Source organism: Lagopus leucura, unplaced genomic scaffold, assembly GCF_019238085.1.
Source record: "Lagopus leucura isolate 7727_CA_CO unplaced genomic scaffold, USGS_WTPT01 Super-Scaffold_100019, whole genome shotgun sequence".
Lineage (NCBI taxonomy): Eukaryota > Metazoa > Chordata > Aves > Galliformes > Phasianidae > Lagopus > Lagopus leucura.
This window is the reverse complement of record NW_024962273.1, coordinates 5,092,447-5,116,237: the sequence shown is the minus strand read 5'-3', so window position 1 is coordinate 5,116,237 and position 23,791 is coordinate 5,092,447. Positions and strand designations below refer to the sequence as shown.

Here is a 23,791-nt window from a genome sequence, read left to right as displayed (position 1 = left end):
ATACTATTCATGCTGAGAATGTCATTAAGCTAAATTCAGTTTTGATTTGATGGGCTATAAGGTTTAGACATTTGCAACTCAGCATGTGTTTAGCTGAAATTTGAAATGTATGTTTGGGGGAAAAAAAAAAGAATAAAAACCCCACATTTTCTGTGCAGCTGAATAGGTTTGGTTTAGATCTATTTAAGCAGTTAGCATTCTGCTTTCCCTAAGTCCTAATCCAGCCCTAGCAGCTGCAGCAGGTCAGAGGCTCGGGCAGCCTGGGGCCTCGTGCTATTAGGACAAGCAGCAGGTAGCAGGCCACGATGAAACAGCAAGGGGAAGAAAGGCGAAAGAAATGGAACCTGTTTTCAAAGGAATTTGTTATCCTTTTTAAATGGCAGCGCTATATTTATGTCACCTCTCACATTCAGAGACTTATGACAGATATTGCTGAAGTTAAGGGCAGCATTCTGCTTTGAGAGGGCATCCCAGCCTGACCGAGGCAAATGCACACTTGAAACATTTAACTCTTCTGTGCTTGGGGAAGTGCAAGGACGTGCTTACAACAGATTTATCTGAAATTAGAAATTAACAGTGGGTTGAACTGAATGATATGAGGGGCTCCAAGAAAGAAGGAGACATACACATATTCAATGGATGTGTATTCAAGATGTTGTACTAAGGGACGTGGTTTAGTGGGGAAATATTGGTGATAGGTGGATGGTTGGACTGGGTGATCTTAAAGGTCTTTTCCAACCCTGGTGATTCTACGATTCTATGCTTTATCAGGGTCTGTTGTGATAGGACAAGGGGAAATGGTTTCAAACTAAAAGAAGGCAGATTTAGATTGGACGTAAGGAAGAAGTTTTTTACAGGGAGGATGGTGAGGCACTGGTGCAGATTGCCTGGAGAGGTGGTGGGTGCTCCATCACTAGAGACACGCAAAGTCAGGGGGACAGAGCTCTGGGCATCCCTGTTCGTTGCAGAAAGTTGAACCAGATGGCCCTTAAAGGTGTCCCTTCCAACTCAAACGATTTTATGGTGCTCTCTGTATAGAGACGGAAACACAAAACCTGGGAAAAATGTACTGCTCTTTGTGAAGTACATGCAGTGCATTTCCTTTCTGGCAGTACGACGGCTGCATAAAGCCTCCAGGTGCCTCTGCACTATGCCAAGCTCAGTGACATTCAAACGCATTACTCTTTATTTCAACGCGTTTTGTACTTAGCACTTAGAGCGAATGTGTCCATTCAAATAGACTACTTTCCATCTGCTCTTTACACATTTCGAGATGCATCTGAACTGTCAGAAAAGAACATGGTGTTTTGTATATTAAAACATTTTGCTCTTATTGTGACATTTAATAGCAAAATGTTTAAAACTATTCTATTACTGGTGAATAGCAAAAGATAAAAGCTGAACAGTGGCTGCACTGAAAAAGGGAGAGCAACATTCACCTAAAAGACATTTTTCTCAGTAATAGAAATATAGTGTTCATGTCAAATTCTTTTCCAAGACTTCTATCTTTCATCTTCTAGAATGAACATTTTTTTTTCCATAAACATTTGCTAAATTGTACAAAGATATTGCAGCGTTTTTATACTAAACATTTTCAGATGGTATAAGATAACAGTTAAGAGAAAAGCATTGCTGCAAATGGTCAATCTTGCTGTCAGATGTGTTTATGTTTTTGTTTATAATTTAAAGTCTGGAGGTGAAAATGGAGAATTCCATTATTGTTTTATTTGAAAAAGCTTTTTGGAAAATATCTTGAAACAACTTTTTTTTCCCATTAAAATGAGATCATGCACTTTTTATGTGTTTCTCCTCCATAACTTTGGGGCAAATCAGAAATACTGGATGTTGTGCTGCTTTCTCCATTTGAGATACTTTAATCAGCAAATGGCTTCCAGGACAGTTATTGGTTCACATCTCAACAATGAATAACTGTTGCTCAGTCCAACCAGAGGGGCCCTGGTCTTGCACGAAGGCAAGACTTGTAGCTGTGAGGTCATCACCTGCAGTTTTTGTTAAAAATGTGAAAAACAGTGAGGTTGGAAGGACTTCACAAGGGAAGAGTGTAGTCTGCCTTGTTTCTTTTAATTATTATACTGCATTTATTTTCTTCAAAGGTGCGCTAACCTACTTTCCTAAAAGTGCAGATAAAGTTTGTGCAGCAGAAGAGAGGGAAAAAAAGTGAAATAAAGTTATGTTGCAGGCCCTCCAGTTTTTCAGTTTTTCCCCTTTAATGGTTATGAAGCGAAGCCTTGCTTTTGAATGTCCTTTACAGAGAAAAACAGTAAAGCATAGCATTAAAGCATACGCTTAAAGCATGCATTAGTGCAATTAAAAGTACTCAGATGCACACTTGTATAGACTAATAGTCCAGAGTCCATTTATGAAATAAATACCCATCATAACAAATAGAAAATTAACAAGATTAACTTAACTGAATAAATTGGGAGTACAAATGCAGACAACAGTTATGATTAGGCTGTACTAATGGATTTTGTTTTGTGAAATGTCAGCTGAGTGCTCATCTGCAGTCAAAAAAGCAAATAAAATGTTGGGAATTGTTAGGAAATGAGCAGAGCACAGAATGCCAGACTTTATTATGGCCTGTATCCATGGTGAGCTGCATCTTAAATACCATGTGTTGCTCTGATCCCCTAGCACAGGAAGGCTATATTAAGAGTGGGAAAGATACAAGAGTAAGTAGTAAGGATAACCAAAGTTGAGGACAAGGTTTTGTATGTGTAAGTAGATTAATTATTTGGGAAAAAGACTATGTTCTCTACAAACGTTATGTTTTTAGTTGGTAGGGCACTGAACAGCAAAACTTTGTATGGGTTCATAGAGCAGTTGGATAAATTCATGGAAGAAGTATTTGTTGGGAAATATCACTTATAAAGACTTCACATTTGCTTTTTAAAGCACACAATGCATAAGTTACTATTCTGGACAGTATCTTTATATTTCTTTCCCAAATAATTCTGGGCATCTGCTGTTAGCAGCTGTTGGAGACAGGGGATGGACTTTTGGTTTGTTATGGCAGAGCTTTTTGTGTGTAAAATGTCAGATCAGAAAAATGTCAGCTCTCTGATTGTTAAGCCTAGTTTCATCCAGCTGCATATCCTGAGGTCGTAATACATTCCCAACTACTTTTTCTTTCCCATTATTCTGAAAATTATTTGGTTTTGTAGTGTCAAGGCAATGGTGTATTTTAACCCTTGAGAAGAATGCATGACTGCTACCATTTGAGATTTCCCTTTCCCTTGGGAAACACTCTACAAAGTCTGTAAGACATCCCAGAGTTTAACTGACTTCAGATTTGTAATAAAATACTTGTTTCTAAAGTAGTACAACTTTATTCTCCATAGGAATTCTGAGGAACTTTTGTCTACTAAAAACTAGAAAGATAATAGTCTGTAACTGTCAACTAATCCAAAATGGTTTTAAGTACCTGTGTTTTACAGAACTGAGCATTTGATTTATTTTAGTTTTAGTAATCAGACATTCCCTATCAAATAAAGTTGGGTTTTGAGAAAATAAAATCAAAAACGATCAGGAATTTGGCTTAATTCTTAATTATTCTTCACTCTTCGGGTTTTGGTCTCTTGGAAAGAAGCAAAACAAAAATGCCCAAAGCAGATTTTTCTGTCAGCTTCGACTCTGTTATCGAGTGGAAAGGACATGTTCCACCTTAGGGCACCCTAAGGAGCTCAAGAAATGTAACAGCTGCTCTCAGACAGTACCATATGCGCAGACCCTGGTGAATAAAATGAGCCCAGGGAAAAGACAGCATTTGTCTCCTCATCCAACGGATGCAGTGTCACTGAAAGTGCAGGCCTATGCCCCTGTTTTGAAATGGAGAATGGAAACAGGATGGCCAGCAGTTGACCTCAGGTGGTAGTAACACTAATGTGTATTTCTGAGCATTATCCTCTACCCTTACGCAGTGACGTGTTCCTGTGTCACTTACACTGGGCTAGAGAAAATATTAGAAATGTTCTGAAAGCAATCCTGTTTGAACTAACTATTCATTATGAAAGGATTCATTTTTTAATTCTTGCCATAGTGAGCTAAAATATTTAAAGCCCTGCAGGTGTTAGGCCATTCTTACAGTGCAGATCTGGCAATGGTAGGGACTGTCCCATAACGCTGCTAAGAGCCTACCATAATAAAATATTTTTATAGAATTTATTTTTGTCATTGGTACAGGCTGCCCAGGAAGATAGTAGTGTCAACCCCTGGAGGTGTTCAAGAAAAGGATAGATATTACACTGAGGGACATGGTTAGTGAGCATGCTGGGGATGCGTTGATGGTTGACCTTAGTGTTCTGAGTGGTCTTTTCTAATCTTAATGATTCTATGACGTGTATAACGACATGTAGAATAGAAATTATAGATTTAGTAACCTTCCTCATTCCCAAAGGAACTCTTAGAAGTTTATTCCACAAAGAAAAGCAAGCTTCTTCTGCAAGTGAATGTGCAGAAGAATCCAGTGGACAGCAGTAGGCCTTATTTCTCCTGCTTATTTTTAATTATACTATAGGTGATGTCAGCTTTCTCTAGAACAGTGTTTGCCAGAGCCCTGCCAATGTAGCAGACACACCTTAATATTAGGCCATTGACAACTGATAATTCTGCATGAAGAAAAAAGAGCTCTAAAACTAAGAACCTGGCTAGCTGTAGGAAAGGGTGTGGAAGTGATGAGTAGATCCTTGAAGAACTACTTCATTTTGGTTCACCAATTGGCTCCTGCTAGAAATAAGAGAATTCACTCTCTAACGCTTATTTTGTAAGATGGGTAAAAACAAGTTCCTATGTTTTAGATAATAAAGAAACAAAATCCAGCATAATTTATTTTAGAAGAAAAATTCATTTTCATGATGCGCTTATTTTCTCCCTACCAGTCTTTGCCAGCTTGATTTTGAATCTGCACAACTGAAAAATAAAAAAATCTACATTCTGTCACAAGACAAATGCCACTCGGTAAGGCATTTATTATCTTAGAATATTTTCAGACATTCTTATTAAACAAAGGTCAAATCCCCTCAAGCTCCACAGGTATTAAACCTTGCTACCAATGGACTGCTCCTTTTATCTTGGTGAATTTTGATATCAAATGGCATGGTGACAGCTCTGTGCGCAAAGTTTGGTCTCATCTAAACTTTGGTCATTTGTTTAGTTTTGCTGCCATCTTACAGGGTACTGTTGTTTTGAAGACAGTTGGTACAATCGACAGCAGGCACTGTGACAAGTCCTTAATTATTGCAAGGGATTATCCTCACCTTTGTGCTCTGGGTTGGCAGTCACAGGTGTACAAAGGGGCTTGAGAGGAGGCAGAGAGGTTTGCTGTTGAGCCAGGTGATGCGCGTAGTGACAAGAGACGAATAAAGGATGTTTGTGTGTTGTGCCACCAAGCCCCGAGACAGAGAATGATATTGGTAATAAAGTATTTCATCTTAAGGACCCTCCAGAGGGATTTTCAGAAATGCCAGTAATTGAAGAAAACGTCTTGTCTTGCGTGACAGCAAGAGGCACAGGTAGATTTATGTTTTAAGGACTATGCCGATGGACGTACTAAATATATTTATACAAGGGCAGCGTATGTCTGTGTTTGTATACATTCATGTGTCCATAGGCCATGTCTTTGAGGAGAGGCCATTCTGCATTCCAGCTTGCACAGGGCTTCCTGATACCCAGAGCTCCTCAGTATGTTTCCAGCTCCAGGCACAAAACAGGGATGAAAGACAGGGTCATGCTCACACCAAGTAACCTTCAGCCCTTTAGAATGGTCTTTTCGAAAATGGTGCAAGCAGGTGAAAATTATGACACACAGGATTATGGTAAACTTTTCTTATGCATTTTTGCAGTGTGTCTCCAGGATTGAGCTAAGCTCAGTGCTGCTGGGGCTTGTGCACAGCAGGGAATCCCCAGGATGCTGAGGTGGGCTGCCACCCCACACACCTCTGTGCCACGCATGCAGAATGTGAGCAACCACACACAGAGAGAATTAAACAGGCAATGCAAACAGTTTTTTGCTTTGTGTACTGAAAGGCCAATTAAGACATCAACTTATCAGAGGGATTTCAACAAAAGGTGTAATTAACAAGAGCTCAGTCAGGGAACTCATTGTTTTAAAAATGTGTGAAATACTATTGCTTTCCTGAAGTGTTCTAAGCTGTCTAATAAATAAGTCAATATATTGTGAATACCTTTCTGGTGCCATCTGTTTTGGATAACAGGTTTGGTTTTGTGTTTAGGATATTAGATAATTATTTAAAAGTAATTCTTAAGGTAGTAGAACAATTAGTTCTTCATAGAGTTTCATTGTATAGACAAATGGAGTCAATTTTACTCTTTCTCAGAGAAGTTTTGTATGGTTTCAAATCTAATGACTTCACTAGAATGAATCTGGCCTTAAGCAAGGGTAAGCAAGAACACAACCTATCTCTGGTTTCAGTAGATTAGATATTATCAAATAAATGCGTCATTTTTGTGCACAGAAAGGTCTTTTTCTGAGTAATAGGATAACTTTTTCCATTATTCTAAAATATAATTGGTTTTGAAAACCGGTATGATTCCAGCTTGCAAAAATCTCTACATTTGTAATCAAAATTATTTATTATTTTGGACTTTGATTGGATTTGAAGGCATGAAAGAATTTGAATGAGGATTTCCCCCCCCTTACCTTCACATGTAATTCCATTACCGCTGTATCCACTGGGACAAGACCCACATTTAAATTCTCCATCTTTGGCTAGCTCACACTGCACACCACTAAAGCATGGTGTTGAACCACAGAGAGCTTTCTCATAGGACCCACTGATGGGTTTTGGCAGTTCTGCATGGTCCATTGCTACACTGGATGCTCTTCTGAAGGTTGTGGTATGTGCTGGAAGCCTTGCTGGGGGAGCAGGTCCAGGCAGGACACTGGCACTCTGTGGAGCTGTGTCAAGGGAAAAACCTATTTCATGCAAAGGGGATGTGAGGGATGTTTCCAAAGAAGAAACTCTCTGCTGCTTTGTTGGGAGATTTTTGGAGAGTTCAGTCTTTGAGCCTGTCACTTGACTGGGCCATTTCCTGGAAGATAAGCTGTATCTGGAACGAGCTTGCTGTACAGCATGCAGCCGTGCGAAGAGTGAGCTTGCGTTTGTGTTGAGATGAGAAGGAATGGTCTGTCTTGTTCCTGGCTTGTACTGTTTAAAATGCACAGGGGTAGGAGTAGTCACATTGACAGCTGCTGCTTTGGGATCTGGCTCCTCATGCAGAAGGAAAGTGTGTGTATGACTTCTTTTTTCAGTAAAAGTCTGTTTCTCAGATACAGTGGACTCTGTATCAGGTATTTTTGCTGACAGCATCTGAGGCTGGGAAATCTTCCTTTTCGTTGTAAAGGATGCTGCATTAATAACTGTGTGGTTTCTTTCCACAAAGTATGTAGTTTCTTGCCTTGGAATTTGGGTTTGGGATAGGAACGAATAGATGTTTCTTGATGTCTTGCCTTCCTGATGAGAGCCTCTGGCATCTTCACTATTTCTTTCAGCAACATCTGTATGGCTTTGGGAAGATCTTGAAACTAGGGCAGAAGAAATATATATATTAGTCAAATTTGCTTGTCTGTTGTTTGAAGAAAACACTATGACCATTTAGATTATGAGCAAACAACAGAATATCAATTCTAGAAGAAAATGAGATAATCTGTCATCTGTGTTCAGGGCATATCTATGCTGGCTGGTACAGAAATAGCACAGTGTATCTTGTGTGTAATAGCATAGGGAACTGCAGAATAGCTGTTTGTGAATGAGATGAAATATGTCTATGTTGGCTTAATACAGAGCCTAAGGCAGTAAATTCTGTGAAGGTCAGATATAATTATTTGAGGTTACAGGTCACAGCTAGGCAGAATCAATTTCCATGCTGGTTTACCAGTTTCAGCCTATGCTAGTCCATGTTGTTTTGATACTGTGTGCCATTCTCTGGGGCATTGTTCAGTCTGTGACCACCTGAGCTAAGATTTATTTCTGGTTACCTGTGTATGTTGCAATAGGGTACCGAGAGATGTTCTGCTAGGCAGTACGTAATGCAGGGACTTTGCATTCAAGTTCCTGCAGTCTAGGAGAAGAATGAGACAATGCAGTTTGGGACAGATAGAGATCAGAGATGGAGAAATGAAGAAATGATGAGATAGTCCTTATGGTAAGATCATGTCCTAGGCAGATTTGAATACATCATTGTATGACTTTTGCAGTCCTTATGGCAAAGGAAAGTTTGAGGAAAGCATGTAAAGGAGACAAATGGAAAAGCTTTGTTAATAGTGTGTACAGCTCCCTCCAGACGTGAGGGGCAGCATGTAAGAAAGAGTGCTGGTTTGTAACTGTCACCCACTTGTTACAAAGCCAGGCACCTTTTCTGTTGGAAGGAGGGATGATAGATGGAGAGAGGGTAGTCTGTGAAGAGCCTTGGAAGTGGAGACGAGTAGTTTGAATCAATACTTTCAGGAAGATTAATGGCTATCTGCTGACTCTAATGAATGGAAGAAGCTATTTTTAACCAGTTCTGGCATACTCACTCCATAGGAAACAGAATATATTGGATTCTGAACAAAAAAACCTTATGAGGTTCTAGAGTTAACCCTATGCGAGGTGTAACTCTACCTTTTGAATATAAATAATCAATTTCATAAAACTCCTGTTGATGTAGAAATTAGTCATAGTTAGCAAGGAAAGAGATAAAGGCACTTGGCGAAGGTCAAAAAGAAACTTGGAACGTTGACTAGATCAAAGGAAATCCTCACAACCAAAAGCTGTGTTTATTTAGTTGGTAAGCAGTATCATTCTTCTGCTGGCAGATGAGTTTTTGTTGCCCTGGAGCATGATGTTTTAGAGTGGTACGTGATGCTGGATCAAGCTATGGATATCAGCAATGGGTAAATACAGGACTTTACTGTCCAGGACAAGGCTGATTAATGATGCATTTCACAGAATGGAAGAAAGGAGATCTTCAGCTAGGAAGAACATTAGCAGCAAGAGTACGAAAGATTGAAGTCAAAGGATTTTTATCAGTGAACCTGAGAAAGATGAAAGAAATATCCCCACAGAAAGTTATAAGTAACACGATTGTTGCTGCCTTTACAAAATTTGATTCAGGGACCAGAAATAACATGAATGGTAGAGAAAGGCCAAATGATCTCTCTGACAAATTTCCCAAATGAGCCCTGATCACAGCTTCGAGCTCCTTCCACTGTATTGTAATCAAATATTTTTTCATCCTGGATGAGTTTTAGTAGCTACTGAGGGGATCTACTCTCTACCTGAGTTAGGGAAATCTTTTAATTCCTTAAGAGGTGATATAGGTTATATCACCTTGCAAATAATCTTCAGCCTTCCCTGTAAGTGAGAACGTGCTGTGGTTGGAGTGTGTCTATGACAATGCAGTTTTTACATCTCAAAGAAATACCAATGAAGACCAGTGATAGACTTTGGTTGTTTGTTCACCACGTGTAAAGATTAAGGTTTCTTATCACGTTATTTCAATGGACCATCAAACTTCCTAACATATTAACATGGGAACCTGGCATTGATCAAATTTGGCTGCTTCAGTGTTCTTTCAGCCTTCGTTATTTCATATTCTTACTTATAAAGATATGTGACATTTAGTTCGGATTAGAAACTGATAAAATTATTCTGGTGTACCTGAAAAATTATTTCTGCATTTTTCCAGATATCGAAATACTCCAAAACAAAGAAATATACCCAAAGACTGCAGGCTCAGTTGTCTGTAGTCAGCAGCTTTCTCAAATTCTGTATTACTCCAATTTATTTTCCTTGCAGTCGATCAATATCTTCAAATGTATAACCCATTATTAATGCAGAAATGTGATTGTGTGAATCTGGTTTTCTCTGTGATGCCACTGTATGATTACATATTGGACTGGATGAAAATAACAAAAAAATTGACAAGACAAAGTGCTCAAGGTTATACAATGGTACAAAAATACATTCTCACTACCCTAAGTATTTCTGCCTGTACTAACTGGGATACGTGCAGCAGTGGGAGTGACTGTTAATTCTTCAGTCTTGGATAAGTGACTGATAATCTGATGCTTTGTTCCAGCAGTGTGTGGAAGATACTCCATTCCTATCAATGCAGATAAACCACTGTAAGTACAGTGTAATGCCAAGATGGATCCTGTATGGCAGGAAACAGAACAAAGGAGACCAGATTTTAGAGAAATAAATCCATCCCTCATCCAATTCAATACTGGAATATTTCCATCTATGTGGAGCTGGAAGTCCCCCACATGAAAACCCCTCCATTGTTGGTTTACCCAGTGTTTGAAGTTCTTTGTGTTGCTTATATTAAGTTTATACATCAGAATCATCATAATCAGTATCTGGTTCATGCATGCCAAAGCCACGGTGATGTTGTTAAAGTACAGCAAATTCTGATTTCTTCTTTTGCCTGAATGGCATTTTATGGTATCTACTAGTTATCCGTAGATGAATTGGATCGTGTTCATTCTGAAGGTAATAAAACAGCTATAAAACCTAGTGAAAATAGCTGTTCACAAACACAGCAGACACTCAACAGTCTCTAAAATCCAAGCTGAGTTGACAACACTGAAACACAGAAAAGCAATCTAAACTATTTTCTCTTTTTAGTTTCTAGCTATTTTTTGCATTTGCAACCTTTCAGAAATAGACTATGTCTAGACTTAAACTGGGAAAAATCCCATTCCTTTCTGGCATCAATCATTTCTCAGAGAGAGGGAATTTCATTCTCTGCCTGGGACAGAATGGACCATGCCAGTGACCTTATTCCTCTGTGCTGTTTATCCAAGTCTTCGCTAGTCTTAGACTCAATCAGCTTCAAATAATGCCCTGGAGACACTTAGAGCCATAGCTGACAGCTCACACTCTTGATGTAAACTTCTTATAGACGTGAGTAGTTACTACCACTCCATTGACATGCTTCTCTTCACAGCTATTAGTTAGAAATTTAAAGTTATTTATTTTAAATGTAAGCATGCTTTTTTACGTAATCACATCAGCATTGCCCTGTAGTCCCTGTGTCGTAATCCAGGTGTTGCTTTGTCCTTTAATCCACTAAAATTCCCAAAACCAGTCTACTCTTCAGTTGAAGATTGGTTCCTTCTCCTTAGTGAGATCATCTGTCTGTGTTCTCTCTCTCACCTGTCAGTTTGGAGCATTATGGACACCTTTAATTCTGATCAGGTTACAACTGCTTCAGAATTCTGTGAGGAGTATAAGAATTCATCTCATTATTAACACAATTCAATAAATTTACAATTTGTGTAGTTTTAGAGCCATTAACATTTAGTAGTACATGCTGTGTAGCACATTTCTCATTCAGAAGAACCTCGACAGAGAAATGCTCTTCTGACATATTACACTATGTGGGTCATCATTTAAAATTTGAAACATCCACCAGCACATACATCTTATTTAAAATGTCAAGAGAGAACAGAAAAATTACACTGGTTTAAGAAGCCTTGTTACCAGGGCATTGGAGATCAATCATTTATCACTCTGCTATGCCACATTAAAATTTTTTTCTGTGTTTACTTGGTGAGAAAGGGGAAACAGAGCAGCTGTCAATAGGAAGCTCTAGGGAAATTCTGCTATTCCATCAGCTCTTAATTTTTATTTGATGAAGTTCTGGCATAACTTTTTTCTGATTCAGAATTTATTTAATTGCTACATTGCTTTGGCCGTCCAAGCATGCCCTAAAATCTTCCCCTCCCGGATATCCAACAATAAAACTTTGATTCTCCCTTCCTTGCTCTCAAGCATCCTGAATTTCTCTACATTTGGAAGTTGGTTGAATATCCCCAGTCACTGAGATCCCTTTGCATACAATTGCAAACAATAACTTGCAAAACCTTCAACTGGAAAAATCCCTCAACTCCTTTAAAAATAGGTGCATCTTTGACTTCCCAAGTTGTACAGAGGGTGTAATCCCAGAATTACTTTTATAGTAAAAACAAGAGTTTTTCAGACTTAGGTTGGAATTATATTACAAATTTAGACAGTAGCTTCAGTTTAGAGACCATGATGCTTTACCCTTGTTTTGCTGACAAAAATTGAAAAGTCACCTGCTGTGTAAAAGAGTTTAGGCATACACTTCACATTCAAAATCAGCACAGGCTTAAATTAATCCACTCCTTGAAAAATATGGAAATAGAAGATATCAGTAATGTATTTTCTGTAAGAGGTGCCTAGATCTGGAATTCACCAATCAGAAAGAGATGTGAAGCTTATGCCTATGCCACTCACTGTGCACAGGTGGACAAAATAAGTCAGGCTATAGCCTGACTATAGCCATACTATTAGGCTGATGCTAAATTAATGCAGCTCAGCAGTTTGTGAACCTACTGTGCCTTGCATCCAGACAGGTCAGTACATGAGCAAAGCAGTTGCACTGCTCTTCATCCATCTGTATAGTCACATTCAGCCTCAGTAAACTCTGGGCTCCCAAACTATCACTTCTGTGTTAATTCACTTTTTCGTTGCCTTAATTATAAAACTAGAAGGAAAGCATCTAGTTCACTCTCCATGAACTATGTTTCAGTCTGGAAGAAAATGAGATTCTGTTGCTGCTGCTATTTGAGCAATTTTCTTCCCTTTTACCTACCAATTCCATGAGCAGTAGGGAATATTCTATGAACTGGCATTATAACCATTCCTTCCTCTGTTGCAGACTCTTGTTTGTCAAATGTGGCTTCAGCTGTACATACATCATTCTGCAAAACCATTCATTATTGGCAAATTTGCAATACAAGTTTATTTTGTATGCCTGAAACATAACATCATTCAATTCTGTCTCAATGCCTATTGTGAAGGAGAAAACATGGGATCTGCAGCCAGTTCACCCACTAAACTTTATTTAGGTATCTCCCTGCTTTCAGAGTAGATAATTCCCACAAATATCAGCAAATGAATCTATGGACATGTCTGCTGTTTTGTGAGCATTCTGTTGATTATCTTTGGAATTACTTGGAAGCATCCAAACTCAAAGTTCCTAAATAGTGAACTGTATTTTAAGTAAGTTAAGAGGATTTGGTTTACCTCAGCTTAGAGGTTGTGTTACATTACGGTGCACAGAGTTCCAGAGGACCTTAGAAAAACATTCACAATGAAGGAAAGCTTGGTAGATAGTCTCAAATTTTTTGAAGTAGTAGAGCCTGAAAAAGTTAATTCTCTAAATGTCTTCGGCATGGAGGAAGTTAAATTCTTATTCAACTGTTCTGAAATAATTTTTACGACTTAGAAGTTGTAAAACTACAATCAAGATATCCTATGTACAGATACACTACTAAGCCAAACAGTACTCTTTTCTGCTTAGGGGCAATATCTGGTGCAAAGAGAAAACCACAGGTCAGGCAGTACTTCTCTGCAAGTAACTGAAGCAGTTTGGCTGTATGACACAAGAAACTCTTCGGGCAAGCACCTGATGAACCACTGGGATCAGTTTTGCAGAAATGTTTCCTTCCTAATTTGAGCCAAGCTGTTCATAGTGACTGACTCAAATGGCCTAGAGTCAAAAGAGCAAATATTGAAAGATGAAGTGTTACTATAGTTGAACTTGGCAAATTCTAGATGTGAACTGGCAATAGAATTGAAGGGGAGAGGAAGAAATGTGTGAATGTTAACTAATCAAGGGAAGAACATACTCTACTAGTAAGCTGTGAAAAAGGCAAATGGTTCTGCAATAGACTCAATGAAGCATGGATAGTCATATAAAAGAATATTAATGAGCATATGGATTTTGTTTTTTTAATGGATACAGAGGCAAGATAGAAAAACAGGAAAAAGAGGAAAATATCAAGGAATTTAAACAACTGTTGAACAGAGAGAATGAGAAAAGAACAAATGTATGATGAACATAGAAATGGCATTACTATGTGTCAGAGAACATTTTCTGAAGCATGTAGGTAACGTCAAGGAATACACAAAATTCACAATAATCCCTTTCATACTCAACAAATATCAAAACAATGTCTGGGTTTTTAGAACAACACACGGGTCTGAAAATAAGAAAACCTTTAAACATGAGACCTACCCTAATGCATGGCAGCTTTAAGAAAGATGCATGTATCTGTGTTTCTAGGAGGTGTCTAGCTTTTAGTTAGCACTGTTCCTAGTGCAAAGGATTGGAGGTAAAGTGCAAGGACATTGCAAGAAGGCATCAAGCTTTAAGTTATACGGAAAAACTGAGCCTCTGAGGAAAGCAAAAGAGTTTCTTCCTTTGTTTGTAAGCAGTGTTGAGTCTTGGGTTTTGTGGCTTTGTTCTGCTGTGGATTTATTTATTTATTTTTGCCTTTTGTGATGCTTTTTGTAAGCCTTCAAGGGAAATTTTAAAGGCTGTGTTTTGTGAGGTCGTGTTTTCTAAAAATGGTGTGAGATTTATTGATTGAGGAGATGTGAACACGCTCCCCGGTGTTCTATTTTCTTTTAGTTGTCTTTTCCAATATTTTCCATTATCGGTATCTTTTTCAGATTGCTTATAGATATTTATGAACTGGCTATTTATTTATCTTTTTTCTTAGAAATATACTGTCTTTTCCCATCATCAATCCTACATGCCAATTCATTTCAAGCTTTAATTGAAAAGCTCTCTTCCAGGGATGGAAAACTCAACATATTTGGTGAGCTCTCACCCTTCTCACAGAAGACTTGCTTCTTTCTGTTCCTTTGTTACTCTCTTTCTCTGTTCCATGCATTCATTGGCTCTAAAACATTTTCTGCTGCAATTTTTGGAAGTGTTCTTCCTGTATTTTTCTCTGAACCTCCAGCTAGCAAAACAGGAAGTAAAGAAGTATGGGTGTGTTTGAAAACACTATGGATCATTCACTTAACCCCCTCAAAGTCACGTAATTGCCTTTTCTTTTGTTATCCCTCGCGCACCTTTCAGACCTGAGCTTTTACTCTCATCTTTGTGCCCTTCCTTCTCCAATTATTTTAGACCACAACTGTATTATTTCAGTAGCTATAAAGACAGCACTAAGATAGATTTCATAAAACTAAATTATATTTTCCAATCAGGAATTGGCAGTATATTTTACTTCAGCTCAGCACTCAGAGAGATGGAAAAATTAATAAAAACTGTGTTCATATCTGATGATGCCTTGTGGGCCTTTAGACTTTCCATTGACTTGAATAAGTTGATAGATATAGGCAGAACTGGAAAAATCAAGGCAGATCCTCTCTGAAGCATCCCTATCAAATTGTCTGAAACCTCTATGCAGAATCCTTTAGAATGTATTAATAGATTATAAAGAAAGTTTCTAACATTTCTTCAAAAGAAAATCCATAATAGTTCATCAAAGAAAAAATAGCTTAAATTTGAATATTTTACCTTTTTTCTTTTTTTTTTTTTTTAATTCAAGAAGTAAATGGCCTGAAATAGTAATTACGTTGTTTTGGGCTGTAAACACATAAAAATGAGTTACTTTACATATGAAAGCCAAGAAACAATCTCAGTTATGCCTTTCTGGAGAACAGTAATGAATCTATTTTAATACCTTAAAAGCAGTTATAAATACCTTGAGTGAAATCATGCTTTAACGAGTTTTCTACATCTTCAACTGATGGGAGTGGCAACTATCTGTACATTTTCTTATACATATACATGCAGGTGTATATATATATATATATATATAAATGTATATATATAAGACTTCAATAGCTACAAAGAAGATAATGGGTCTCCCTTTCTCCCCACTGTAATGTAATTCCACTTTGTATTGTTTACCAGTACTTGTCATTATTTTTGGCTTTGCTTCTATCTTGAGTGGCAAAACTCCTGCACCGCTTGAATGAGGCCAGGATGTTGATCCAGTATGAGTTATAATTTTAAAAGGCTTCTAAGTGCCTTTAAGAAAACCACAACATTATCAAATTTGTGGAAACAGGGTTGGCTGACGTTAAAAGCTAGAGCTGTTATAGCCAGATGATTAAATAGGATTGGAAATTTTAAGGAGATAATCTTGCTCTCTATTCTAACATTTAAAAAAAAAAAAAAAGCCAAAATAAAAGAAAACAACATCAACAAAGACTCCTATAGGGCATCTATCCTCCATAGATTATTTCTTGGAGACTGAGTTGTTATTATCACTTAAAAGTCATGATGGCATGGGGATTGCTTAAGCAAAAGATGGCACATTCTTGGTAGGAGAGAAATTTAATCTGTGCTTGATGCTCTGATTGAATGTAAATATTATTCATGGCATATAGCTTAGTCCTCTTTCCTAGTGGTTTTATGGCTTGGGCTTCATTGGGCTTCTATTGCTGAGCTGCATCATTTCCTGAATATATCATCTGGATTGGAAGCACTTAACGAATTCTGGATTGACAGAGTATAAGGATCAGTGAAGCTGGAAACTGTTTGTATTTTAAACTATCTAAACATATTATTCCCACTGTGCCTACTTTAGTTATTACGTGTGGGTCATAGCATATACTGTGGAGGCTCTTGTATTTTTTTCTGAAAATCCATGATGTTGTATTAGATATTCCTAAGGAGGAAAAAGCCATCTAAAAGAAACTCAGGTTCTCTTTTGACTCTGATAAGTACAGAAGTGGCCTTTCAGAAGCAGTTGCCTACTCAGAGGGATGAAAAGGGTCACAGCTTATGTCCAATATGTCCGGCTCACCCTCTTGATGATTACTGGTATATGACTTGCAGAAATACTTGCAGTGTTTTTCATGAACCTAAATTTGTATGGAATGTCTCTGTGTATCATTTCTAACCTCTGTGAACTCTGTGTCCAGGGTTCCAATGGTCAGATGTAGGTTATGCTTCCCAGTTTCAGAGCCCACAAGAATAGGCAGCTGAGATCTGTTACCATACAGAGCCAGATAGAAGCAGTATTTAATTTTCTATTTATTTTGTATTTCTATTATATCTTTTTTGCAAGGTTCTCAGACAACTTCACAGCTGATGACTACAGCACTGAAATATTGCTGCCTTCAACCAAGTGTCACGTAAACAGTCAGGACCAATTGCTTTCTCATTGTACAGCATCCTCTGAATGCTGTAAAGTGTGTGAGTGTTGTATCTATATTTGCCAGTACATACAGACTTTGTAGCTGGAAGTTCTGTGTGTGATGTTCCTACATTTACACACTTTTCATCCTCCCTAGGCTTATGCTGTTAGGGCAATGCTCTTCATTTAATGGAATCATTTCTGATTTACACTCTTGTAAGTAAGACTGGAATTTGAGCCTTGATCTTTTTAATGCAAATTCATCAATTCTGTTTGATGAAAGGATTCCACTACGTTCTTTAGTCACTTCTTGAAGTAAAATCATTTAATTAGTTCTAGGCAGCAAGAAGTCCCTACTCTTGCAGTTAGCCCCAGAGCTGGAGCCTTGTGTTGGCAATCAAAACTCTTATTGTCTTGTTTTCAAGGAGTTATTTATTTTTCATGGACAGTGATCACTGATGACTGTTAACAATGACAACAATGATTTCAAAGCTGAAAGTTAAGAATAATAGGTTCTTATGTGCTAGTGCTCTTCTGGAGCACTATGTGTTCAAATGAATCCCTTTAATTCAAATACTGTATTCAGCTTTTAAATTCACACCTGGGTGTTGATCTGACAGTGGTGCAAGTTAGAAGGTCACAGAGGTTTCCCCGATGTAAAATCAAAGTGAATTCAGAAGCACACTGCAGGTACTGGAATAGTGTAAAATAGAGGACATCAACATAACAAATAGCTGGCAAATCCAAAACTATATCAAGTGGCAAATGTCTACAGTACTGCAAATTAACTGCTGTGGCAGGAGTGTCTGCAGTGGTGCTCAGAATGGAAAGAAGAGAACTCACTTACAGAGATCATAAAATAATTCTCTCCCCTGATCTTTGGCTCTTTAAACCAGAAGAGGCAGAACAAGCTGGCTCTGAGCAATCTTTTATCGGTGATGAATGTGGCACTGCTTTGTCCAGTAAAGTTGCTGATTTACTAATAGGAAAAAAATAAATCTTTAGTGATGACAACTACGTCTCTAACCTGATAAAAAAAAAAAAAAGTTCAAACAGATGGGTATCTCTGAGACTGTAAGTGATGAAACAGCCTAGAAGAATACAGGTAGCATCTGATGAGACCTAATATTGAAACCTGCAGTCACATCACCAGCATCCCCGTCCAGATATATTCATTTTCTTTATGCTCACAACACAGCCTATGATACGGCAAGGTTTGATATAGCAGGTGTGCTTCTTCAACAAACAGCTAATAGATGTTTTAAACAAATGTGTGAAATGTGGATTTAAATTCCTGAGACTTTCTTATTGCACTGACAGCAAAGTTAAGAGACTGTTGATGCTTCTAGTAAATTAAAAAATATATAGGTCATCTGCTCTACGGATTTTGGAGGGAGAGAAATACTTTTTTTTTTTTTTGCTTACCTGAAAACATTACATATGAGAATGCATTTTTAAAACTTATTATTTATGTATGAATTTCCACAAGGGTTTTTGATACTTGAATTTTTGTTCCTCAAGACTAATCTGATGGACCTCAAAAATTATTGCCATCAAGTCTGATTGACAGACTACCGAAACCAACCAGGTAAAGCATGTGAGCAAAGAAGTGAGCCCTACACTATTGGCAGAGCAGCCAAGGCGAGCTTAGAAAATTGTCTGTGGAAAATATGGAGTTTGCAGTATGCCAAGTGCATCAAAAGATTTATACCTATCACATATTGACGCTGAGCAAATGTATTTTGCTGATTAGAAATCAAAACTGAAGGGCTTCTAAGTGCGTCTTCTTTGTCACAGGGACTTAGGAAAAGAAATTTCTTCTGGCATACTTTTTTCTCCTCTGTAGACTAAAAAGGCAGTTGGGTAATTTTTGTGATTTTTATGTGAAAGCATACTTATCCATTAATCCTTAAATAGTAACAATTGAGTATAACTTCATGTCTGAAACAGCTAATGAAAGTACCAAATAGGAATTAATGAACATTTTTACATTGAAGTTAGAGTTGGGAAGAAGGGGCATATGTAATCTCAGTACTTTCATAAGCACTGCAGCAAGCTGAAGAGGATTTGTTCTGTTTTGTTTGAAGAATGACAGCGTAAATTACAAGAGAGAGAAGCTATTATTCTAACAGGGAGGATTTCACAATATTCTTAATCCGTAACTGTACGTAAAGTTAATTGAAAATTCATTCCTTTTTGTCTGATATCTTTTAATCATCAATGCTGTACAATACTTCTGCTTGAACTAGCAAAGCACATGTGTAAGGGAGTTAAACCAATCATTTTAGTTATAAATTAGGACACATAAAGCTGTGGAAATTTCATTTCTAAATACAAAAATGAAGGACTACTCCCATTTAATCTTGAGGAACATGACTGTTTTAAAGGCTAGTCTTGCCCTTGGCTTAGGAACATACAGACATCTTACATAAGGCAAGAAAGATAGAAAGTAATGTAGTTACAGTTCCTGAAGCCCAGAAAAAATGAAAATTGTTTCTAAGACTGAGAAGAGAGCTAAAGATTTGTTTTGATTTAAGGTATAAATAGCTGTAGAATATTTGTTTTATTCAGCAGCACTGAAATGACCTTTTCAGTATATAACATAAATCCCATTATGCAATTAATGGCAAGGTGGAACTTTAGGCAGTGACAGAAATGTTATTTTATTTATATGCATAGTGATTTATAGTTTTTTGCTCAACTGCTTTTACAGCTTCACCAAGTTACAGTACAGTTAATAGCTGATGTTATGCCTCAGATAAACTAATACAATGTACATATCCATTGCAAGACAGAGCAAGGAAAATGTTAGTTTTATTTTTTGTGACCTTTAAATTCTGAGAACTGGCTAAAATCAATTTATAGTCCAAAAAGACAGGATGATATCCACCCTAAACAGTAAAATTGCTTTGGCTTTGAAAGTGTGCATTAAAATACAACACCTAGGCAATAGCCATTGATTTGGATACAGAATGAGGAGTGAAGGTAGGTTTGTAAAGTGTAGGAGGTCAGGGAATACCCTAATATGTTTCAAGTGAGTCTGTCTCGAATGCTTAAGAAACAGATTTAGAGGAAAAACAAGGAACTTGACCTAATAACTACTTTTATTAGAGAGTAAACATCAGTTCTCTTGGCAAATCACTCTGTGCAGAGAAAAGAGTACAGCCATCCAGACTATCCCTAGAGAACTATGCATTGAATTATGAGAATTTCATTGAGAGAGAGCAAGATTGGATGACTGATAAGTGGTTGCTATGATATTGCCATTTTCTGCTTGAGGTCAGGACCCAGCTTTCCTCCTGTCATAACAGAAGACCTCTTCTAATGATCAGTCCTCAGAGATTAATGGGCCAGCTGAGTTCAGAACTCCCAAAGGAAGATTGCTGCTTAGGCTACAAGGGATGCTGTTGAAATGTTTTAATTATCTGTTGCCATCATGTTGCTGCTACAGTTGTTCTTATATGGCACTTTGTTCATCATCATCTTCACAGATTACCTTGGAGAACAGATGCCTTGCCACAAATGAGTTAGGAGGGAAGGAAAGCAGAGTGGTACTGGCATGTGTCATGTTCCTATCCCACGGAGAAGGAAACATGTTTTGAAATTGTACGTCTGTGCGGTGGCAGAAATACAGATGTGGTGATTCGTACCTCTAATAAGTCCTGTCCTGAAGAATTCTACTAGTGGCAAATGAGAGAGTGCATCTCAGTGCTGAGAGACAGGGACTCCTGAAATAGGATGTGCTGCTTGTCAGGTAAGAGTATTCACAGTTAGAAAAAGGCACTGGGGTTTGACTTTAAAGCACATTGTATTGTAATGTCATACTGCTTCAGGTTCACTTACAGCCTTTGTCTTCAAAACTATTTAAAAATTCCAAAAATTAGAAAGTACCTGGTCTGGAGGCTTTGCTGCAGGTTCGGCCATTTCCAAAAAACCCTATTGGACATCGGCCACAGACATAGCCAACGTAAGGGGGTTTCCTATTGAAACACAGCACTCCAGGAAAGCATGGCCTATTGGCACAGGTGGTAACACGGGGCTGATGTGCTGTGTGGACTAGAAAAAAAAAATGAAAGTTCAAACATGCTTATTTATCATTTCTCAGACAAATTGCATATATACAAGTAAGTATGTCTAAGCCCAGCTAAAGTTTTATAACTGCTTTTATTCTTTTGAAGAGTAATTAATGCAGAATGTTCCCAGACCTTGTGCCAAGCATGAGAATGTCCTGTAGGCACAGTGTAACAGAACAGCTGTTTCTCATTAAAGCAAGATTTATTAGTCTTCTACATATTTACAAGTTTATAACTCAGAGTTGTTAGGCATTTATCATTGATAATATAGAAACTGTAATTTTCAGCGTAAGTGAAAGTTTAACTGAGTAAGAATCTGTTTTTCAGATATCATTCTGGTCTCATATAATTGGAAAGTAATCACCAAATCTTATAGTACATATATACCTTATCTTTAAGAATTCACTGACAAGTACTTATGTTTCTGATCTAGAAATCATCTTCAAAGTGTTGAACCTTGTATAACAAGAGACTATTTTAATTATCCTAGAAATATGTGCTAAATTAAACACTGGTAGTATGTGGTATTTTATCACTTATGATGTCACTGAATGGCACAAATATGAACTCCCTGTGAAGTATTTAATAGTGCCGACAGAGAACAGATGATGAATTAAATCTTAATGATGGTTGTAGATCTTTTATAACGGCCTCCATGAAGTCTCTATCGTGATTCTCAAGCATTTCCAGTGTTGTCATTGCATGTTGCATACAAGAATATCACAGATATGTAGAAAAATCATTTTCTGGTTATGTTTTTGCTAGCCTGGCACAGATGTGCAAAAGAAGGTGAGAAAAAAAGACTATTTTCTCCCACATATGTCCCCACAAAAGAGATATACCAAGTGTAAATTATTCTCTTCCCTGCTCTCGCTAGAAAATCAAGGGAAAATGAAATACTGATTAGAAGTGGGTCTACGTAAGCAATATACACTCTTTTTTGAAAGTGCTGTTGTTCTCTGGGTCCTGCTGTAACAATGACAGTCACAAATATCCTGGGAAAAGCATCTGTTGTAGTCATATTGATTTATGCTCAAAGCTTGGTCTTAATGCAGTGACTGCCAGTCAGATGATGGAATAAAATTCAACATCACTTGTTTACGGCAAGTTGGCATAAGCTGTCATTCTTACCATCTTGTTTTCCATTGATCACTATGATTTGGAGTGATTGTGTTCTGTCTTAAAACTGATGAGGTTGTACTTAAGCCTGACCAGTCTGATTGTTACTGCTCTAAGGGCTCTTTTCCCTTGCAAAATTGTTTAGCGGCAACCTACAGGCTGATGTGCTGAGGAGATTTTAACTCTATCTTTCTGTGATGTATTATAAATAGTTTAAGTTTACTGATAAAATGGTTAAATGCATGATTTCTGAATATGTAAACTGCAATGTAGGCATAGTTTAGTGGACATGGTGGTATGGTTCAGTGGTTGGACTAGGTGATCTTGGTGGTCTTTTCTGGTTTTAATGAGTCTACGAACAGCTGAAAAATATTTTGTATCCTTGTATACCTACCATGATTAGTGCTTATGTTAAAATTCCTAATTACAGGAGAATTATTTGCTTCTAAGGGGTGCAGTGGCCACTCAACTTCAGTTTTGTTCAAATCACCTTTGCCATTGTTGTTGTCAACGATTAAAGCTTTTGTAAAGTCACCAGCAAGCACAGCTGTAAAAAGAAAACATGGAGACGAGGAAACGAGGTGTTAAGGGACTAGCTGTGATTGATGATAAAAAGCAACAGTAACAGCAAATCAGATAGTTTGACATCAGTTTGCTCTGGAAGCTGACCATCAAGCAAATAAAGGCCAATCAGGTGAGTCAGCTGCTGACATTCAGCAAAGCTTCTACATAAATATAGAAAAAATTACAATGTGCAAACTCAATAATCCTTGCTTATCTGAGAGACGTACTTAATATGCACAGTGATCTTTTATTGAGCTAAGGGCAGTAGGAGGGCATCAGGTCTCTGTGCAGTGTGTGGTGTTGGATGAAGACAGTGCACAAATGCCTGGGCCCTGAAGTTTGTTTGATTCCTGCCTCTCCTTGAAAGCTTCTGCCTGAAACTGCATTGTGTGTGTTTGTTGGCTTTAGCTCACTTGCAAACTTTGTGTGTTTCAAAATATCTGTGCTAAGTATATATGAATGTAAAGAGAAAAGCTGATTGCTGGAACCTTTGAAAATATCAATCTACACAAAATTTGAAGAGAATTTCTTGGATGATCTAGGGATGGCCAACACTGCATTTGTTTTAAGTTACACAACTGTTGCCCTGGATTTTCTGTGCTCCTAGCAGAGCCCGAGACTATGAAACTTATATATGTTGAATAATGCAGTGAGCCATGAACTGCTTTAGCAGTTATAAAATTACTTCAGATTTCTCCTTCCTCTGAGAAGCCTTTACCCTTCAGTGAGTAAAGTGTGGGCATGGTAAGCCTGTGTATTAGTAGAAGGTAGGATGATTTCTAGTTACTCTATTTTGCTTGTTCTAACAAATGGGTATTTTAGAAATAAGGAAATATATCTGCAATTAAAAAAATGCATAGGAAGAAGTCATGATTCGGATCTATTTTGAGCATAGTTTTGTATAAATTTCCTTGTTAGTCAGATTACCTAGAAAAATAGAAAATCATGAAACAGGTGCAAAATCACTTTGAAATAATCAGCATGGCTAAACAAGACATAAAAGAAAACATTTCTATACAGGTGTTTGGCAATATGATTG

At 37.6% G+C, this 23,791-nt stretch overlaps 1 protein-coding gene across 47 annotated transcripts in view; it reads right to left on the bottom strand.

The window, feature by feature from the left end:
• Positions 1-23,791, bottom strand: part of LOC122183568 (von Willebrand factor D and EGF domain-containing protein-like) — a 290,489-nt gene that overhangs the window by 34,146 nt on the left and 232,552 nt on the right. For all 47 annotated transcript variants that reach the window (XR_006180287.1, XR_006180288.1, XR_006180289.1 and 44 more), the window contains 3 exons: positions 22,583-22,735; positions 20,888-21,052; positions 6,680-7,564 (listed from right to left, as the gene is read on the bottom strand). Coding sequence is in view for 44 of the 47 variants with exons in the window: in XM_042877646.1 (XP_042733580.1) it covers positions 6,680-7,564; positions 20,888-21,052; positions 22,583-22,735 (1,203 nt within the window). In the remaining 3 variants the exon portion in view is untranslated. The remainder of the gene's footprint in view (positions 1-6,679; positions 7,565-20,887; positions 21,053-22,582; positions 22,736-23,791) is intronic.